General features: G+C 34.0%; 6 protein-coding genes across 12 annotated transcripts in view; all 6 read left to right on the forward strand.

Annotated features, from left to right (window-relative positions):
- The first annotated feature begins 232 nt into the window (after window positions 1–232).
- Window positions 233–2,048, forward strand: LOC116340486 (histone-lysine N-methyltransferase ASHR1-like). Its single transcript, XM_031767013.1, has 2 exons — window positions 233–347; window positions 413–2,048. The coding sequence occupies exon 2, from the start codon at window positions 424–426 to the stop codon at window positions 1,948–1,950; it is 1,527 nt and encodes a 508-aa protein (XP_031622873.1). The 5' UTR covers window positions 233–347; window positions 413–423; the 3' UTR covers window positions 1,951–2,048.
- Window positions 2,049–2,294: 246 nt separating this feature from the next.
- LOC116340893 lies at window positions 2,295–4,541 on the forward strand. 2 transcript variants are annotated; one of them, XM_031767630.1, is made up of 3 exons: window positions 2,295–2,349; window positions 2,415–4,279; window positions 4,310–4,541. In XM_031767630.1, the coding sequence occupies exons 2-3, from the start codon at window positions 2,451–2,453 to the stop codon at window positions 4,401–4,403; spliced, it is 1,923 nt and encodes a 640-aa protein (XP_031623490.1). In that variant the 5' UTR covers window positions 2,295–2,349; window positions 2,415–2,450; the 3' UTR covers window positions 4,404–4,541. The 2 variants fall into 2 exon arrangements, with proteins under 2 accessions (XP_031623490.1, XP_031623489.1); XM_031767629.1 differs by having other exon boundaries at window positions 2,415–4,541.
- Window positions 4,542–4,842: 301 nt separating this feature from the next.
- Window positions 4,843–9,501, forward strand: LOC116341025 (SET and MYND domain-containing protein DDB_G0273589-like). Of its 4 annotated transcripts, XM_031767863.1 has the most exons (9): window positions 4,843–5,026; window positions 5,203–5,518; window positions 5,591–6,212; window positions 6,281–6,524; window positions 6,605–7,082; window positions 7,504–7,668; window positions 7,739–7,807; window positions 7,866–8,833; window positions 8,904–9,499. In XM_031767863.1, the coding sequence occupies exons 1-5, from the start codon at window positions 4,961–4,963 to the stop codon at window positions 6,932–6,934; spliced, it is 1,578 nt and encodes a 525-aa protein (XP_031623723.1). In that variant the 5' UTR covers window positions 4,843–4,960; the 3' UTR covers window positions 6,935–7,082; window positions 7,504–7,668; window positions 7,739–7,807; window positions 7,866–8,833; window positions 8,904–9,499. The 4 variants fall into 4 exon arrangements, with proteins under 4 accessions (XP_031623723.1, XP_031623720.1, XP_031623719.1 ...); XM_031767860.1 differs by having other exon boundaries at window positions 5,203–6,212; window positions 9,212–9,501; XM_031767859.1 differs by having other exon boundaries at window positions 5,203–6,212.
- Window positions 7,748–9,453, forward strand: LOC116340569 (SET and MYND domain-containing protein DDB_G0273589-like). Its single transcript, XM_031767123.1, has 3 exons — window positions 7,748–7,807; window positions 7,866–8,833; window positions 8,904–9,453. Exons 1-3 carry the CDS (start codon window positions 7,748–7,750, stop codon window positions 9,451–9,453), a joined length of 1,578 nt encoding a protein of 525 aa, XP_031622983.1.
- A 377-nt stretch (window positions 9,502–9,878) lies between the features above and the next one.
- On the forward strand, window positions 9,879–12,066 carry LOC116341024. The gene is made up of 3 exons (XM_031767858.1): window positions 9,879–10,251; window positions 10,314–11,498; window positions 11,593–12,066. The coding sequence occupies exons 1-3, from the start codon at window positions 10,195–10,197 to the stop codon at window positions 12,016–12,018; spliced, it is 1,668 nt and encodes a 555-aa protein (XP_031623718.1). The 5' UTR covers window positions 9,879–10,194; the 3' UTR covers window positions 12,019–12,066.
- Window positions 12,067–12,197: 131 nt separating this feature from the next.
- Window positions 12,198–14,942, forward strand: part of LOC116341023 — a 3,425-nt gene continuing 680 nt past the window's right edge. The window contains exons 1-5 of one of the 3 annotated variants that reach the window (XM_031767857.1): window positions 12,198–12,297; window positions 12,364–12,480; window positions 12,547–13,601; window positions 13,688–14,664; window positions 14,806–14,925. In XM_031767857.1, the coding sequence (XP_031623717.1) occupies window positions 12,373–12,480; window positions 12,547–13,601; window positions 13,688–14,664; window positions 14,806–14,925 (2,260 nt within the window). In that variant the 5' untranslated portion in view covers window positions 12,198–12,297; window positions 12,364–12,372. Of the gene's footprint in view, window positions 12,298–12,363; window positions 12,481–12,546; window positions 13,615–13,687; window positions 14,926–14,942 lie in introns of all 3 variants that reach the window. The other 2 variants (XM_031767856.1, XM_031767855.1) reach the window with 2 other exon arrangements.

The following is a 14,942-nucleotide window of genomic DNA, read 5'->3' on the forward strand; positions in this document are numbered from 1 at the left end:
ATGCATAAAGAAACAATAACAACTACATTTTATGGTCCATCGATGTCTTGAAACATGTTCAATAAACCATTTCACACTGATATAGTTTAAAATCAACCATCGCTGACAAATACGAAAAAATTGTTTCAATACATAACGAATTCCATGGTATATACAATTTTATTTTCCATCTCGATTTGACAGAAAAGAGCTCATTTGCATGCGACAATACACAAAAAGAATTTAGAACAATATTTGTCACTCGGCAGTTGAATCGATTGCACAGCAAACAACGAACACAACCTCAAATCAAACTCAAAAAAATTGCACAATAATTGAAAGAAGCAGCTAGTGGAGCACACCAAACGGTACGCCAAAAAGAATTTAATTTTACTGCTCAACCGTATTTTATTTCATGATATTACATTTTTAGAGAAATCAACAATGGAATGGGCACAAAGTTTTTTATGGCTGAAGAAAACACACAAAAAAACACTCGCCGAAGAAATAACAGAGCGAAATAAGGAAACGTTAAGAAAAATAAAAAAACGTTTGTGGAAAAAGGATACTTTACAACCCGGAGAAAGAAAAACAAAATATATCAATCTTTTTGATGGGGAAATTAACGGAAATGATGAATTTCTTCTAAATGAACGCATTAGATGGTTGAGTCCGAATCAAGATGAAAAATGTAACGAAATATCAACAGTTTATCGAAGACGTGGTAACGAAATTGTTTGCGCACACACTGCAATGCTCGATTACAATAGTAGTTTACGGTACGCGATACCTGGTTCGGTACATGCCGCTTTGGCGTATGCAAATAGATCGGTGTGCTTTTTTGAAATGAAAGCATTCAAACAAGCGCTGGCAGACATCAGAATGGCAAAATTAAATCAAAATTTTCCTCAACATTTGATGCCAAAACTTGAACTAATTAGAGCTTTCAGTGAACTCTTACCAATGGTGGATGTCAGTCAAAATGTTAAACAAAATTCAGTTTACCCAGTGTTGGCCAATGCTGTGAAACTCGAAAATTCAAAAAACTATAAAAAATATGGTCGACATTTGACAACGAGATATTCTCTACCAACCAAGCACACAGTTTTGACCGAAGAAGACTACGTGAAAACAGTAAACAACATAGGAATTCGTTCATGCGCCACATGCTTTGCAGAAAATCGGAATTTCATTTCGTGCCAAAATTGTACATCGTCATTATTTTGCAATAAAAATTGTGAGAAGCGTAACAAAATACACAGATGGGAATGTAATACTTTCATAACAAGAATTGACTATCAACTTCGATTCATCATTCATTCGATTCTATTGGCACTTCAAGCATTCACAAACGACGGAAAAACAGACGTTAGAACGACGGACAAGCTGATGAAATGTGTTAAAAAAATGTTAAAGAATCTCAAAAAATTACCAAAAATTAACGATTCAAAATCAATGTATCAGTTTTATTTTAAACTATCAACATCAATTCCTGAACTCTCGCCATCCGGACATTTAAGAGACATGAAACTAGTTTATGTTATTTATAATTTGCTGTTGAAAATACCGAGAATTTCTGAACATTTTCAATCTGAATTAAAACAACGTTTCCTCATGCATTTGATCACTCATCATTGTATTGTTAACGACACCAACACTTTCGATGGAATGGATACATTATCGTTGGGACTGATTGGATCGATATTTAATCATTCGTGTGATCCGAACATCATATCTGTAATCGATGAGAATAAAAACCTTTTTATAACATGTCGACGGGTGCAAAGAGATGCACAACTTTTCATTAGTTACATTGATTCCAAACAATACACTTCCGAACGACAAGCGCAACTTTGGAAAAGTTTTGGTTTTGTTTGCAAATGTGAAAGATGTGCACCAAAAAAACTTTCGTTGCTAAACAGGGTTCGAATAGCGATGCATAGTTTAGCCAACCGTTTTGATATAGATTAAATATAAATAAGATTCACTACGAAAATTTTCCTGATATAAACAAAAACAATTTGAACATGACTTAAATTTTAATAAAATGTATTTGATTTCAATCTAAATCATACGACTTTGTTTGAGAATCTTTTTTCATATTTATTTATTTAGCATTTTCATCATACATCATACCAGTTGGAAACACAATTTTTGCTATAAAACTCAATATCATATATACAGCGTATAAAAAATTATTTTACTCATGTTTAAAAAGAGGCTTTATAACGAAAAACGGGGCTATTCAATTTTATTTTTATTTTTGATATAGGCTCAATTGCATGTGACAACACATAAGAAGATAATTTAGAACAAACATTTGAAATGGCGTCAAACGTTTATTGAAAGAAGCAGCAAGCACACAAAACGGTATCTCCAGAAGATTTTTTTTTTCAACAATTTTTTTCTTTATATTTAATTCCGTTTTCTTATAGGTACCAACAATCGAATAGGAATATAGTCGAAAGATAATGGAATACATAAGAAAAAATCTGTGGAAAAAGGAAAAAACACGAAACAAACATGGAAAGCAATATGTTGATCTTTTTGATGCTGAACTCACCCCCCAAGATAAGTTTCAACTAGACGCACGCATTGAATCGTTGGGTGTACCTCCTTCTGGCAAAAATGATGATGTATCAATGAGAGAAAGACGAAAAGGAAACCAGATTGCTTGCGCCTTCACTGCACTGGACGTGTACAATAAAAGTTTACGATACGCAAAAGCCAATTCGGTGCATGTCGCTTTAATATATGCAAATAGAGCATCGTGCTATTATCAAGCGGAAGAATACCGCCTAGCGTTAGAGAACATCAGTATGGCAAAACGACATGACAAATTTCCAAGAGATATGCTGCCAAAACTTCTAGAAATAGAAGAGTTTTGTAAAAACGCACCATTGGAAGACAAACCAAGACCAACGCGAAATTCCGAATTGACTTACATACCCCATGAAAAACATCCATGTTTGGCCAAAGTAGTGAAAATCGACAACACTGATACATACGGCCGAAATGTAATTGCAAGATTTAAGCTAGAACCTAAAGATATCATTTTAATTGAAGAAGACTACATAAAAACAATTGATCTTAAAAATCTACGCGAATGCGCGACGTGTTTCGCAGAAGATAAAAGTTTTATTGCATGCGATGGTTGTACAGATGCAATGTTTTGCAACATAAACTGTCAGGCTCAAAACCAAATACACAAATGGGAATGTAATACCTTCATAACACAGATCAACTATCAACTTAAGTTTATCATTCATTCGATTCTATTGGCACTTCAAGCATTCACAAAAGACGAACAAACAGACATAGATAAACTTATGGAATGTGTCGAAAAAATGAAAAAGAATATCACCAAATTACCAAATTCAACTCTTGACCCACTATCGAAGTACATATTCTATTTTAAATTAGCAACAAGTGCTCCAGAAATGAAATCCAGCGGTGATTTTAGCGGTGCGAGTCTAGCTTATGTCATTTTTCAACTTCTGATGAAAATACCGAAAATTTCGGATCTCTTTGAAACGCTACCACAACTCCGTTTCCTCATGCATTTGATCGTTCACCATAATCTTGTAAATGACACTAATTCATTCGGTGGCAATAAAACACAAAGCTTAGGCCTGGTTCAGTCATTGTTCAATCATGCCTGTAAACCAAATCTGGATTCCATCTTTATTCAAAACAAACATTTTTATATAGCGAATGCAAGAATAAAACCAGGTCAACAACTTTACATAAGTTACATTGATTTGGAAGGCAAGCTTAACAGGGAACAGCGTAGAGCATATATTCAGCGAAATTGGGGCTTCGTTTGCGGGTGTGAAATATGTAAACCGAAGAATTTATCGTTATCACATAAAATTAATGATCAACTCAAAATGATTTTAGCCAATCGTTTTGAAACAATAGAAAATACACCTACAATAGCTATAGAAGCAAAAGATACACACAAAAATGATGCAGCAACAGTTGTAAGTTCAACAAAAAATACACCAGAACAGTTAACAATAGCTACAATGCATGGACCAGATGACATAATAGAATATCCATCAGGTGCTTCATCTTTAGAAAATATAGCAGAAAACAGATCAGAAGATACATCTACACAAGAACTGGTTGAACGTGTAACAATAGCTACAATACATACACCAGTTGTCACAAGACAATATCCACCAGGTGGTCCATCTTTAGAAAGTAAATCAGAAGTTACAACAGAACATATACAAGAAGACGTAAGTATATCAGCTGCTGAATTTCCAGAAAATCCATCAGCGGAAAATTTATTCGATGAAAAACCAGCCGATAGTGCTGTTGAGGTTGAAAATGCAGCCGATAGCGCATCAGATGTCGAGGGTGAAAATGCAGCTGAGGCTCAAATGAACGTTTATCAGGAAAAATATTATACAATTTAAAAAGGGCACAAGTATGACATTTAGAGCAAAGACGAAAAACAAAATACATATAATGAAGTAAAATCTATTCGCCTGAATAATTAAAAATGACAACAAAAGCGATATAGATTTTTCTAAGGCATTCAAATATAAATTCGACATCAGATAAAAATAAAACTTACAAAATTTTAAATGAAAAAAAATTTGTATTTTTTCCCTGAATTTTTGAAATCCCGTCTCTGAGAATCTATACCACTGAAACGTACGAAAATTTCATTGTGTTTAGTTTTGAAATAAAATCTATTCGTAATTTATCCAATCTAACGAAAAACGGAGCTATTCAATTTGCAGTCGATTATGTTTTCGATTTCATTTTGACAGATAAAGGCTCATTTGCAAGCGACAACACACTTGACAAACCGTTTGCACAACAAACAACGAACACAACCTTTAAATCAAACCATATGACATTTAACATTTATTGAAATAAGCGGCATATCGAAAAGCGGTATACCCAAAAGGGTTCAAAAGTATTTGACTTAACTTTTTCATAAAATAATATAACATAGGCACTGACAATGGAAAGAATACTTAATTTCCTGTGGCCGAAGAAAATAAGAAAAAAAGAAAATATCGAACTTAAGGTATGTTGACACACAATGTATTGAGATATTGTCAGCTGCATTGCTTTTCGTATTTTTACGAAGTCTTCTCTTTCATATAAATATTGGATGTTGTCAGCTAGATGCGCTGAAATATCTCAATACATTGTCTGGTTGAGAAGAATGGAATCCCTCAAAGAAATTTACTTCATATAAAGGAATTACCAGACAAAGAGATTAGCGAAGATGAAATATCATTGGGATTGCAAGAGATAATGAACAAATTAAGGAGCGACCTGTGGAAAACGCAAACAATAGAAAACGTCGATGGAATAAAATATATTGATCCTTTTGAATCCGCATTCGATTATAGATGTAAAAGGGACCTCGATCGAACAGTTAAATTGTGGAGCGAGGAACCAGATTTCAAAGATAATGCAACATCATCAAGAAAACGAAAGAGTGGAAACCTGATAATTTGTCCATTTATTGCATTGGATTGCCACAATGAGAGTTTACGATATGCAGAAAATGGTTCGTATAATTTGAGCTTAGCGTATGCAAATAGAGCAGCGTGTTTTTTTGAAATGGATTTGTACGATCAAGCGTTACAGAACATTAGACTTGCAAAAGGATGTGGTCATTTTCCGCAACATTTGCTACCAAAACTTTTACAACTAGAACAGAATGCCAGAACCGCAAGTGGCAAGGAGATTGAAAACGAATCATTGGAAATATGGGCACCGAGAGAGAGGATGCCTGTATTGAGTTACATAGCCAGCAAAAATCATCCATGTATGGCCGATGTGGTGAAAATCAAATTGAGCGAACAATATGGTCGATATATGGTTTCAAAGTATAAAATTCCTGCTGAAAAAACCATATTGATTGAAGAAGAATACCTCACAACAATTAACATTGATAAATTACGTGCGTGCTCAACTTGCTTTGCAGAAGATCAAAATTTTATTCCATGTGAACATTGTACAGAGGCAATGTTTTGCAATGAAACTTGTCAGAATCGCAACCAAATACACGAATGGGAATGCAATACTTTCATAACAAAGATTGACTTTCAAATAAAAATCATTATTCATTCAATTCTATTGGCCTGTGAAGCATTTACAACAAATGGCAAAACAAACGTGACCGAACTTATCGGATGCATTGAAGGAATGCTAAAGAGTCTCAATAAATTTCCAAAGTCGACGGTTGACTCAAAATCAAAGTAAGTTATTAATATTGAAGTTAATTATTATTTACTGAAGTTGGCATTCTTTTTCAAATCATTTCTAGATATCAATTCTTTTTTAAATTGGCATCAAACGTTCCTGCTATTGGATATAATGGTGTGCTCATCCAATTGGAAGCACTCGAGCAAATTTACGTAATTTTTTCACTGCTGATGAAAATACCGAGAATTCATGCTGCCTTTGATTCTGTAGAAAAACGCAATTTTCTCAAGCATTTAATCACTCATCATTGTCTCGTTATCGACACAAACGCATTTGGTGATGATAGGTCACAGTCTTTGGGTCTGGTAATAATTTTTCAAAATAATAGAAAAACTTTCATCTTATCAGATACGATTCAAACAAATTCGATGCTTTTCCTTTCCAGGTTGAATCGCTATTCAATCATTCATGTGCACCGAATATTCATCACGAGCAAATTGGAAACGAGCAATACTTTTATACAGCTGAAAAAGTGAAAAAAGGAGTTCAGCTTTTCATTAGTTACATTGACCTCAATGATAGTACAAAGCAAAGACGTCGCATCCTCAAAAGAGGCTGGGGATTTATTTGCAATTGTATTATATGTGCACCAAAAGAACTATCGTTGAACGACAAGTGCCAGCTTGCCATCATGACGATTTTACATAATCGTTTTGATACAGAAGAAAATACACCAGAACAAACACCAGAAGAACCACCACAAGAACTATTATAATATTATTGTATACAAGATTCATGGGTATAAAAGGAATTTGATTTTTGTGTCAGCAAATGCCGCGCACGAAAACCTTTTCTGATAGGTGTCAACGATGAAGAATATAAGAGGAAGTTTCTGTGGCCAAGGAATAATAAGAGAACTTGATGTATGTCGAAAAGAATTTAATTTAATTACTCAAACAATTCTATTTTTAAAAGTTGTATGTCGGACATACTTTGTTCATGTTGTTCACAAACCAATTTTAGTGGTTCATAAATAAATTGTTTCATTTCTGTGAGTGTTTATTTACTTGAACGTTGTGAATCGCGAATTGAAAAAAAAATCCAAAAAGCATATTTTCAGATCAGTTCGTGGTATTTTAAGCGTCATTATAGTGACATTTCTCCGAATTTTTTAAACACGTCAAAAAATAAACAATCAATAACAAAAACATATGAAAAAAAAAATTCCGAGTTAATATTTCGATATACAAAGCATTCATTGAATGCCATTCAAGCATTCCTATAACGGAAAACGAAGCTATTCAATTTGCCAAGAGTTTTTTTTATTCAATTTCATTTTGACAGATAAGGGCACATTTGCATGCGACCACACAATAAAAAAATTAGAACCGTACTTGACATGACTACTCAAGACTCGATTGTACAACAAACAACGAACACAACCTATAAATCAAACTAAATGGCATTAAACATATATTGAAATAAGCAGCAAACTGCGTCCGAAAAACGGTCTGTTATTTTTTTTTTTTTTTCGAAAATGAAGAGAATTTTATTTAATGTATTTTACGTTTTGTTATAGGCACCAAGAATGGAACGGATACGGAATTTCCTGTGGCCAAGAAGCGCAGCAGAATACATTGATCTTGTGGTACGACCAAAAATATATATTATTTCTTATCTTTCTTCATAAAACAATTTTCTCAAAGGAACAACCGGTTGAAGATCCAACAGCGATCATATGGAAAACGGATGAGGTTGGAGAATATGTTGATATTTGTGGTTCATTAATCGAAGTAAATGAATTTAATGAAGAATTTCAAGAATTAATTGAGAAACCAGTTGAAAAAAATAATAAACTTTCAACAATGAAAAGAAGGTTTGGAAATCTGGTGCTTTGTCCATATGCTGCACTAGATTTCCACAATGAAAGTTTACGATACGCAGAAATCGGTTCGATACATGTCGCTTTAGCGTATGCAAATAGAGCATCGTGTTTTTTTGAATTGGAATTGTACGATCAAATGGCAGTGAACATTGTACTTGCGACAAGTGATGAAACTTTTCCTAAGTATCTGTTGCCAAAAATTATGGAACTTAAGAAAACGGCAGATTCGATCAAAAAAAACGTTGGACAAGAGGAAACTTATGAAGAAGCATTTGCAGCATGGGTAAAACGGGCAATCGGAAGGGAACCCCAATTGAGTTACTTAGCCAGCAAAAAACATCCATGTTTGGCTGATGTGGTGGAAATCAAAGAGAGTGCACAATATGGTCGATATATTGTTTCAAAGTATGAACTTCCAGCTGACCAAATCATTTTGATTGAAGAATACTACTTGAATGCGGCTGATGTTAAAAAACTTCGTTCATGCGCCACTTGCTCAAAAGAAGACAACAATTTCATTGCATGCGAACATTGTACGGGGGCAATGTTTTGCGATAAAACTTGTCAGAATCGTAACGAATTACATAAATGGGAATGCAATACGTTTATAACTAGCATATATAATCGTGCGAGAACAATCATTTATTCAATTTTGTTAGCCATTGAGGCATACACAGAAAACGGCAGAATCAACGTGAACGAGCTCATGGAATATGTGAAAGAAATGTTAGACAAAAGGAAAAATGGAACGGATAAACTACCAGAATCAACGCTTGACTCAAAGTCAAAGTAAGTTATTATTATTGAAGTTAATTATTTAAGTTACTGGATTTGTCATTCTTTTTCAAATAATTTCTAGATATCAATTCTTTTTAAAATTGGCAATATGCGATCTTCAATCTGAACTAAAAGAAACGTTCACTAGTCTAATTTATGTGACTTTTTCACTTTTGATGAGTGTACCGAAAATTGAAGCTGCATTCAAAAGTGAGAAAGAGCGTAATTTTCTTATGCATTTGATAGGTCACCATATTCTAGTTATTTCTACAAATGCGTTTGGGGATGAGGATAAACTGTCACTAGGACTCATTGAATCATTATTTAATCATTCATGTAAACCAAATATTGATCGCAAACAATTTTTAAACAAGCAATATTATTTCATAGCAAATAAGGTGGGAAAAGGAGTTCAACTTTTCATCAGTTATCTTAATACTGAAGCGCTTAAAACCAGTTCAACTAACAGACGGCAGATTTTATTTCGAGGTTTTGGTTTCATTTGCAATTGTATTATTTGTGCTCCCAAAGTTCCAACGATATTCGATAAGTGTAATCGTAAAGTCTTTAATATCTTAGTCAATCGATTTTGTACTCAAGAAGAAATTAATGAGATTCATGAATTATTATAAATAAAATAAGATACGTCATGTATAAAATGGATTCAACATCATTTGAAACAATAATACATTAAAAAGAATTTAAGTTTGAATAAAATGTATTTGTTCAGTAATGAAATCCCTACTAAAGAGCTAGAACTCCGTTTGCATTTTTTTATCAATGCATAGTAACTTACATACGATATTCTATCGGTCACCCATTCAAACAATGACCAAAGCCTATACAGCTTAACTCAGTGAGCCACGGTTTACCCGTGATTTCAGGCCTATTCAACTTTGTTTTTGATAGCAGCTTTGCGTGGCACAAACAGTAAAAAAACTATCAATTTTGTAGTACGAAATCGTATGCGGTCAAGAGTCTTCTCTGAATTTCATTATGATTTATTAAAAATATTGTTATCTTTTATATGAGTAATATTTTGGAATAGTGACATTTCTTCACATCTTTTACATTGTTGTTATTCATTTTTATTATGAACAAAGTAGATGAGCTCATTGGCAAAATTGCGCGAAATGTACACGGCCTATAACGCCAAACGAGACTATTCAATTTGCAGAAGATAATTTAGAACAATATTTATCACCCTTAATTGCATTTGTTGTACAATAAACAACGAACATAACCTGTAAAATCCAACTGTATGACGTTGAACATTCATTGAAATAAGTAGCAGGTCGTGCACGAAAAACGGTCTAACAGAATTTATTTTCAATAATCAATTCACAAGCCGCAATCCCTGACAGGTAGCAACAATGGAAAGTATGCGGAATTTAATGTGGACAAGAAAGAAAAAAACTGTTGAAACTGAGGTATTTCCAAATAAATTTTTTTTTCTAATAAAATTGTATTCCATAAAATTACTTTCTGAAAGGAATTTCCAGTTAAAGATCCATCAAAATATCTATGGGAAAAGGACAAAGACAGTGATCAATATATTGATCTTTTTAGTATCGCATTAGAAGATGAGGTAAAAAATGAAGTCGAGGAAGAATTCGAAGAGTTAACCCAGAACCCAGATCGCAAAGAAAATGCAAAATCAAAAAATTATCGAGATATTGGACACACTATAGTTGACCCATTTGTTGCATTGAATACTTACAATAAGAGTTTACGATACGCAGAAATCGGTTCGAGACATGTCTCTTTGGCATATGCAAATAGAGCATCGTGTTTTTATGAATTGACAGAATACAAAAAAGCGTTCGTGAGCATTAATATGGCGAAAGAAGATGTACATTTTCCGACATTTTTGCTGGCAAAACTTGCAGAATTAGAAGAGAATATTAAAGCAAGATTCAGAGAGAAGCATGAAAAGGAGATTGAAGAGGTGGGAGATCCAACGGAAGTGAGACGCGAATTGGCTTACGCGGCCAACAAAAAACATCCATGTTTGTCTGATGTGGTGAAAATCAAAGAGAGCAAACAATATGGTCGATACATAGTTTCTAAGTATAAACTTCCAGCTGACCAAATAATTTTGATTGAAGAAGCCTACTTACATGCGTTTGATACTGAAAGTCTCCGTTCATGTGGCACTTGCTTAACGGAAGATGTAAATTTTATTGCATGCGAAGGATGCACAGAGACAATGTTTTGCAACAAGGAGTGTCAGGCTCGTAACGAATTACACAAATGGGAATGTAATACCTTTTTAACAAGCGTTATTCATCAAATTAGAATTGCCATTTATTCAATTCTATTGGCCATTGATGCATTCACAACAAATGGCGAAACAGACGTGAACGAACTCATTCAAGGCGTGGAAAAACTGTACAAAGAAAAAGAAAAAAAACAATACCCCGAATCAACGCTTGACTCGAAATCAAAATATCAATTCTTCTTTAAATTAGCTATTTCAGGTCTTGATCCCGAACGAGCTGAATTGGTCATCCGAATAATTTATATGATTTTTTTGATGGTGCTGAAAATACCAAAAAATCAATCTTTGTTTGTAGATGAAAAAAGTCGTCGTTTTCTCCAGCATCTGATTACTCATCATATTTGTGTTATCAATACCAACTCATTTGGTGAAGAGAATTCAACAACTTTGGGACTGGTAATAATTTTTCAAATTAATAGTATTTTTTTTTTAATTCAGATAACATACAATTCAAACCAAGTCGTTTAAACTCAATGCTTTCTTTTTCCAGGTTGAATCGTTATTCAACCATTCCTGCGCACCAAGTATTAATCGTGAACTTATTTCAAACGAGCAATATTATTACACAGGCAAAAAGGTGCAAGAAGGAGTTCAACTGTTCATCACATACCTTAACCTTGAAGCCTATAAGGATAAATCTGTTCGTCAAAAAAAGCTAAGAGAAAATTGGTGTTTTGACTGTAATTGTATTGTATGTGCACCAAAAGAGCCTTCGCTAGCTGACAAGTGTAATTCTGCACTTATGACCATATTGTATAATCAGTTTGAGAGAGAATTTGAAAATGTTTCACATGTAGACACAGTTGTAGACACATTTGAAGACTCAGCAGTAGATAGATCTGAAAATGAAGCAATTGAAATGCTAGAGGTTACAGCTGATGACAATTCAAGAATGAAGTTCAGTTTAGAAGAATGAAGTATTATGTAAAGGAGAATTGAGCAATAAAAAAATCTTGAAATATCATTGTGTATAATGTATTCAATTTTGATGACAGTTAAAAGAAATTCGCCAATACTTTTTTTTTTCGATTTTGTTTTGACAGAAAAGGGCTAATTTGCATGCGACAACACACGAACATAATGTTAAACTGCATTTGACAGATTGCTATTGAATTGATCATACAACAAACAAACTCCAAAATCAAAGTTTATTTTTACATTTATTGAAAGAAGCAGCAAGTCGAGCACACAAACGGTAAAACCAAAAGAATTTATTTTTATTGATCAAAGAACTCGGTTTTATAAAACAACATTTTCCTAGGCATCAACAATGGCATTGATAGACCATGGTGCGATTGAATTAATGGAGAGCCATGATATGGTGGAAACCGCTGCGATAGAGATGTTCAAACTACCGAAAACGAAAAAGAAACAAATGGTATAACCAAAAGGATTTATTTTTACTGTTCAAACAATTGGGTTTTAAAAAATCACCTTTTCCTAGAAACAAACAACGGCAGATCCATATGATTGGATAAAAATGATGGAGATAGATGAACGACGCAGAAAGGAACAGGCACAGCTATTGGAAGAATTGAAAGAAGAGAGAAAAGAAAATGAAAAGCAATTGGAAAGTCTAAACAAAAATTTGTGGCAAAAAGAAACAACAAAAAGGGGAAAAGAATTGTACATTGATATTTTTGATGCAGCCCTCGGTGCTAATCGTTCAAATAGACCCGATCGTGAAGTTGAAATGTTAAGTAAGGAATCAGAAGGCAAAGACAACGAAACATCAAGAGAAATGCGAAAGAAAGGAAACCAGATTGTTTGTCCATCGGTTGCACTGGATATGTACAATAAGAGTCTACGATACGCAGAAGTCGGTTCGCTACATGCCACTTTGGCGTATGCAAATAGAGCGGCCTGTTATTATACGATGCAATACTATGGTCAAGCGTTAGAGAACATCAAATTGGCAAAACGAGATAAAAAATTTCCCAAACATTTATTGCAAAAACTGAATGGCATGCAACATTGGGCAGAATCATATTATATAGAAAGAAAGGCGGCAGAAAAGTCTCAGCTGAGTTATGTAGCCAACGAACAACATCCCTGTATGTCCGCTGTATTGAGTATCAAAACGAGCCCAATCTTTGGTCGATACTTACGTGCAAAATATAAACTTAAAAAATTGGACGTCATTTTGATTGAAAGGGATTACATAGCAGCAATGAATACTGAAAAAGTCCGTTCATGTGCGACTTGCTACGAAGAAGACAAAGATTTCATTCCATGCGATGGATGTGCAGGTGCAATGTTTTGTAACGAACACTGTAAGAATGTTAACTCAGTACACAAATGGGAATGTAATACATTCGTAACAAAACTGGAATTTCGTCTAAGGCTTTTCATTCAATCAATTCTAATGGCCATTGATGCATTCACAGTCGATGGTATGGCGAATGTGGGCGGGCTTATGAAGTGTGTGGAAGATATGCTGGATGAAAAACGCAATAAAACCACAACATTTCCAAGCTCGACGCTTGACCCGAAATCGAGGTACCAATTCTTTTTTTCATAACTGAATTATTGGAGTTAATTATTTAATTTACTGAAGTTGACATTCTCTTTCAAATAATTTCTAGATACCAATTCTTTTTTAAATTGACATCGTCTATGAAGCTATTCGAATATACTGAATCGTACATGAAATTAAAATCCATACAGATAGTTTACACAATTTATTCATTGCTCATGAAAATACCAAAAATCGAGGCAATATTTGCAGGTGAAAAGAAGCGCCGTTTTCTGCAGCATTTGATCGCCCATCATATTTTTGTAATCAACAACAACTCGTTCGGCGATGACGATTCACAGTCATTGGGACTGCTTCAATCGTTATTTAATCATTCATGTAAACCGAATATTTTTCACCGCAAAATTGCAAAAGAGCATTATTTTTTCGCAGGTAAAAAAGTGAAAAGAAAAGAACAACTTTTCATCAGTTACATTGAAGTTAAAGACATTGAATGCCGATACCGTCGCCGAGAAGTGATTGAAAGAAGCTGGGGCTTTATTTGCAATTGTATTCTGTGTGAGCCAAAAAGGCTATCGATAAGCGACAAATTGAATGATGCAATCAAGACCATTTTATATAATCGTTTTGATGTAACAGAAGATGGAACAGAAGATGCAATAGAAGGTGCAACAGAATATACATCAGAACGAACTAATTTAATGGAATCTGTATTAGGAAGCACACAAAAACAACCTGCATCAAAGATAACTAATATACCGAAGTTTTTGCCTGATTTTAAACAAGGATATACACCAGATTTTATACCATTCACACCAGAACATAAAGCCACACCTATAGAAGATACATCAGATAACACATCATCAGATTCATCAGAAAAAAAGAATGTTTCGATAAAATCTAGATTGGGAGATGCAGATATAGTTGGAAATATAAGAAAACCTGGTTATGAACCTGAATGTGTACTTGGATATAAACCTTCTACAAGTGCAGATAACACATCATCAGATTCATCAGAACAAAGGGAAGTTTCGATAAAATCTAGATTGGGAGATGCAGATGATCAAATATTTAGGAGAAAACCTGGTTATGAACCTGAATGTGTACTTGGATATAAACCTTCTACAAGTGCAGATAACACATCATCAGATGCATCAGAACAAAAGGAAGTTTCGATAAAATCTAGATTGGGAGATGCAGATGATCAAATATTTAGGAGAAAACCTGGTTATGAACCCGAATATGTACTAGGATATAAACCTCCATCAGGTGCTCCATCTTTAGAAAGTACATCAGAAGATACATCTACACCAGAATTGGTTGAACGTGTAACAATAGCTACAATACATAGATCGGATGACACA

Source organism: Contarinia nasturtii, unplaced genomic scaffold (genome assembly GCF_009176525.2).
Source record: "Contarinia nasturtii isolate CC-2019 unplaced genomic scaffold, AAFC_CNas_1.1 Cnas_scaffold_695, whole genome shotgun sequence".
Lineage (NCBI taxonomy): Eukaryota > Metazoa > Arthropoda > Insecta > Diptera > Cecidomyiidae > Contarinia > Contarinia nasturtii.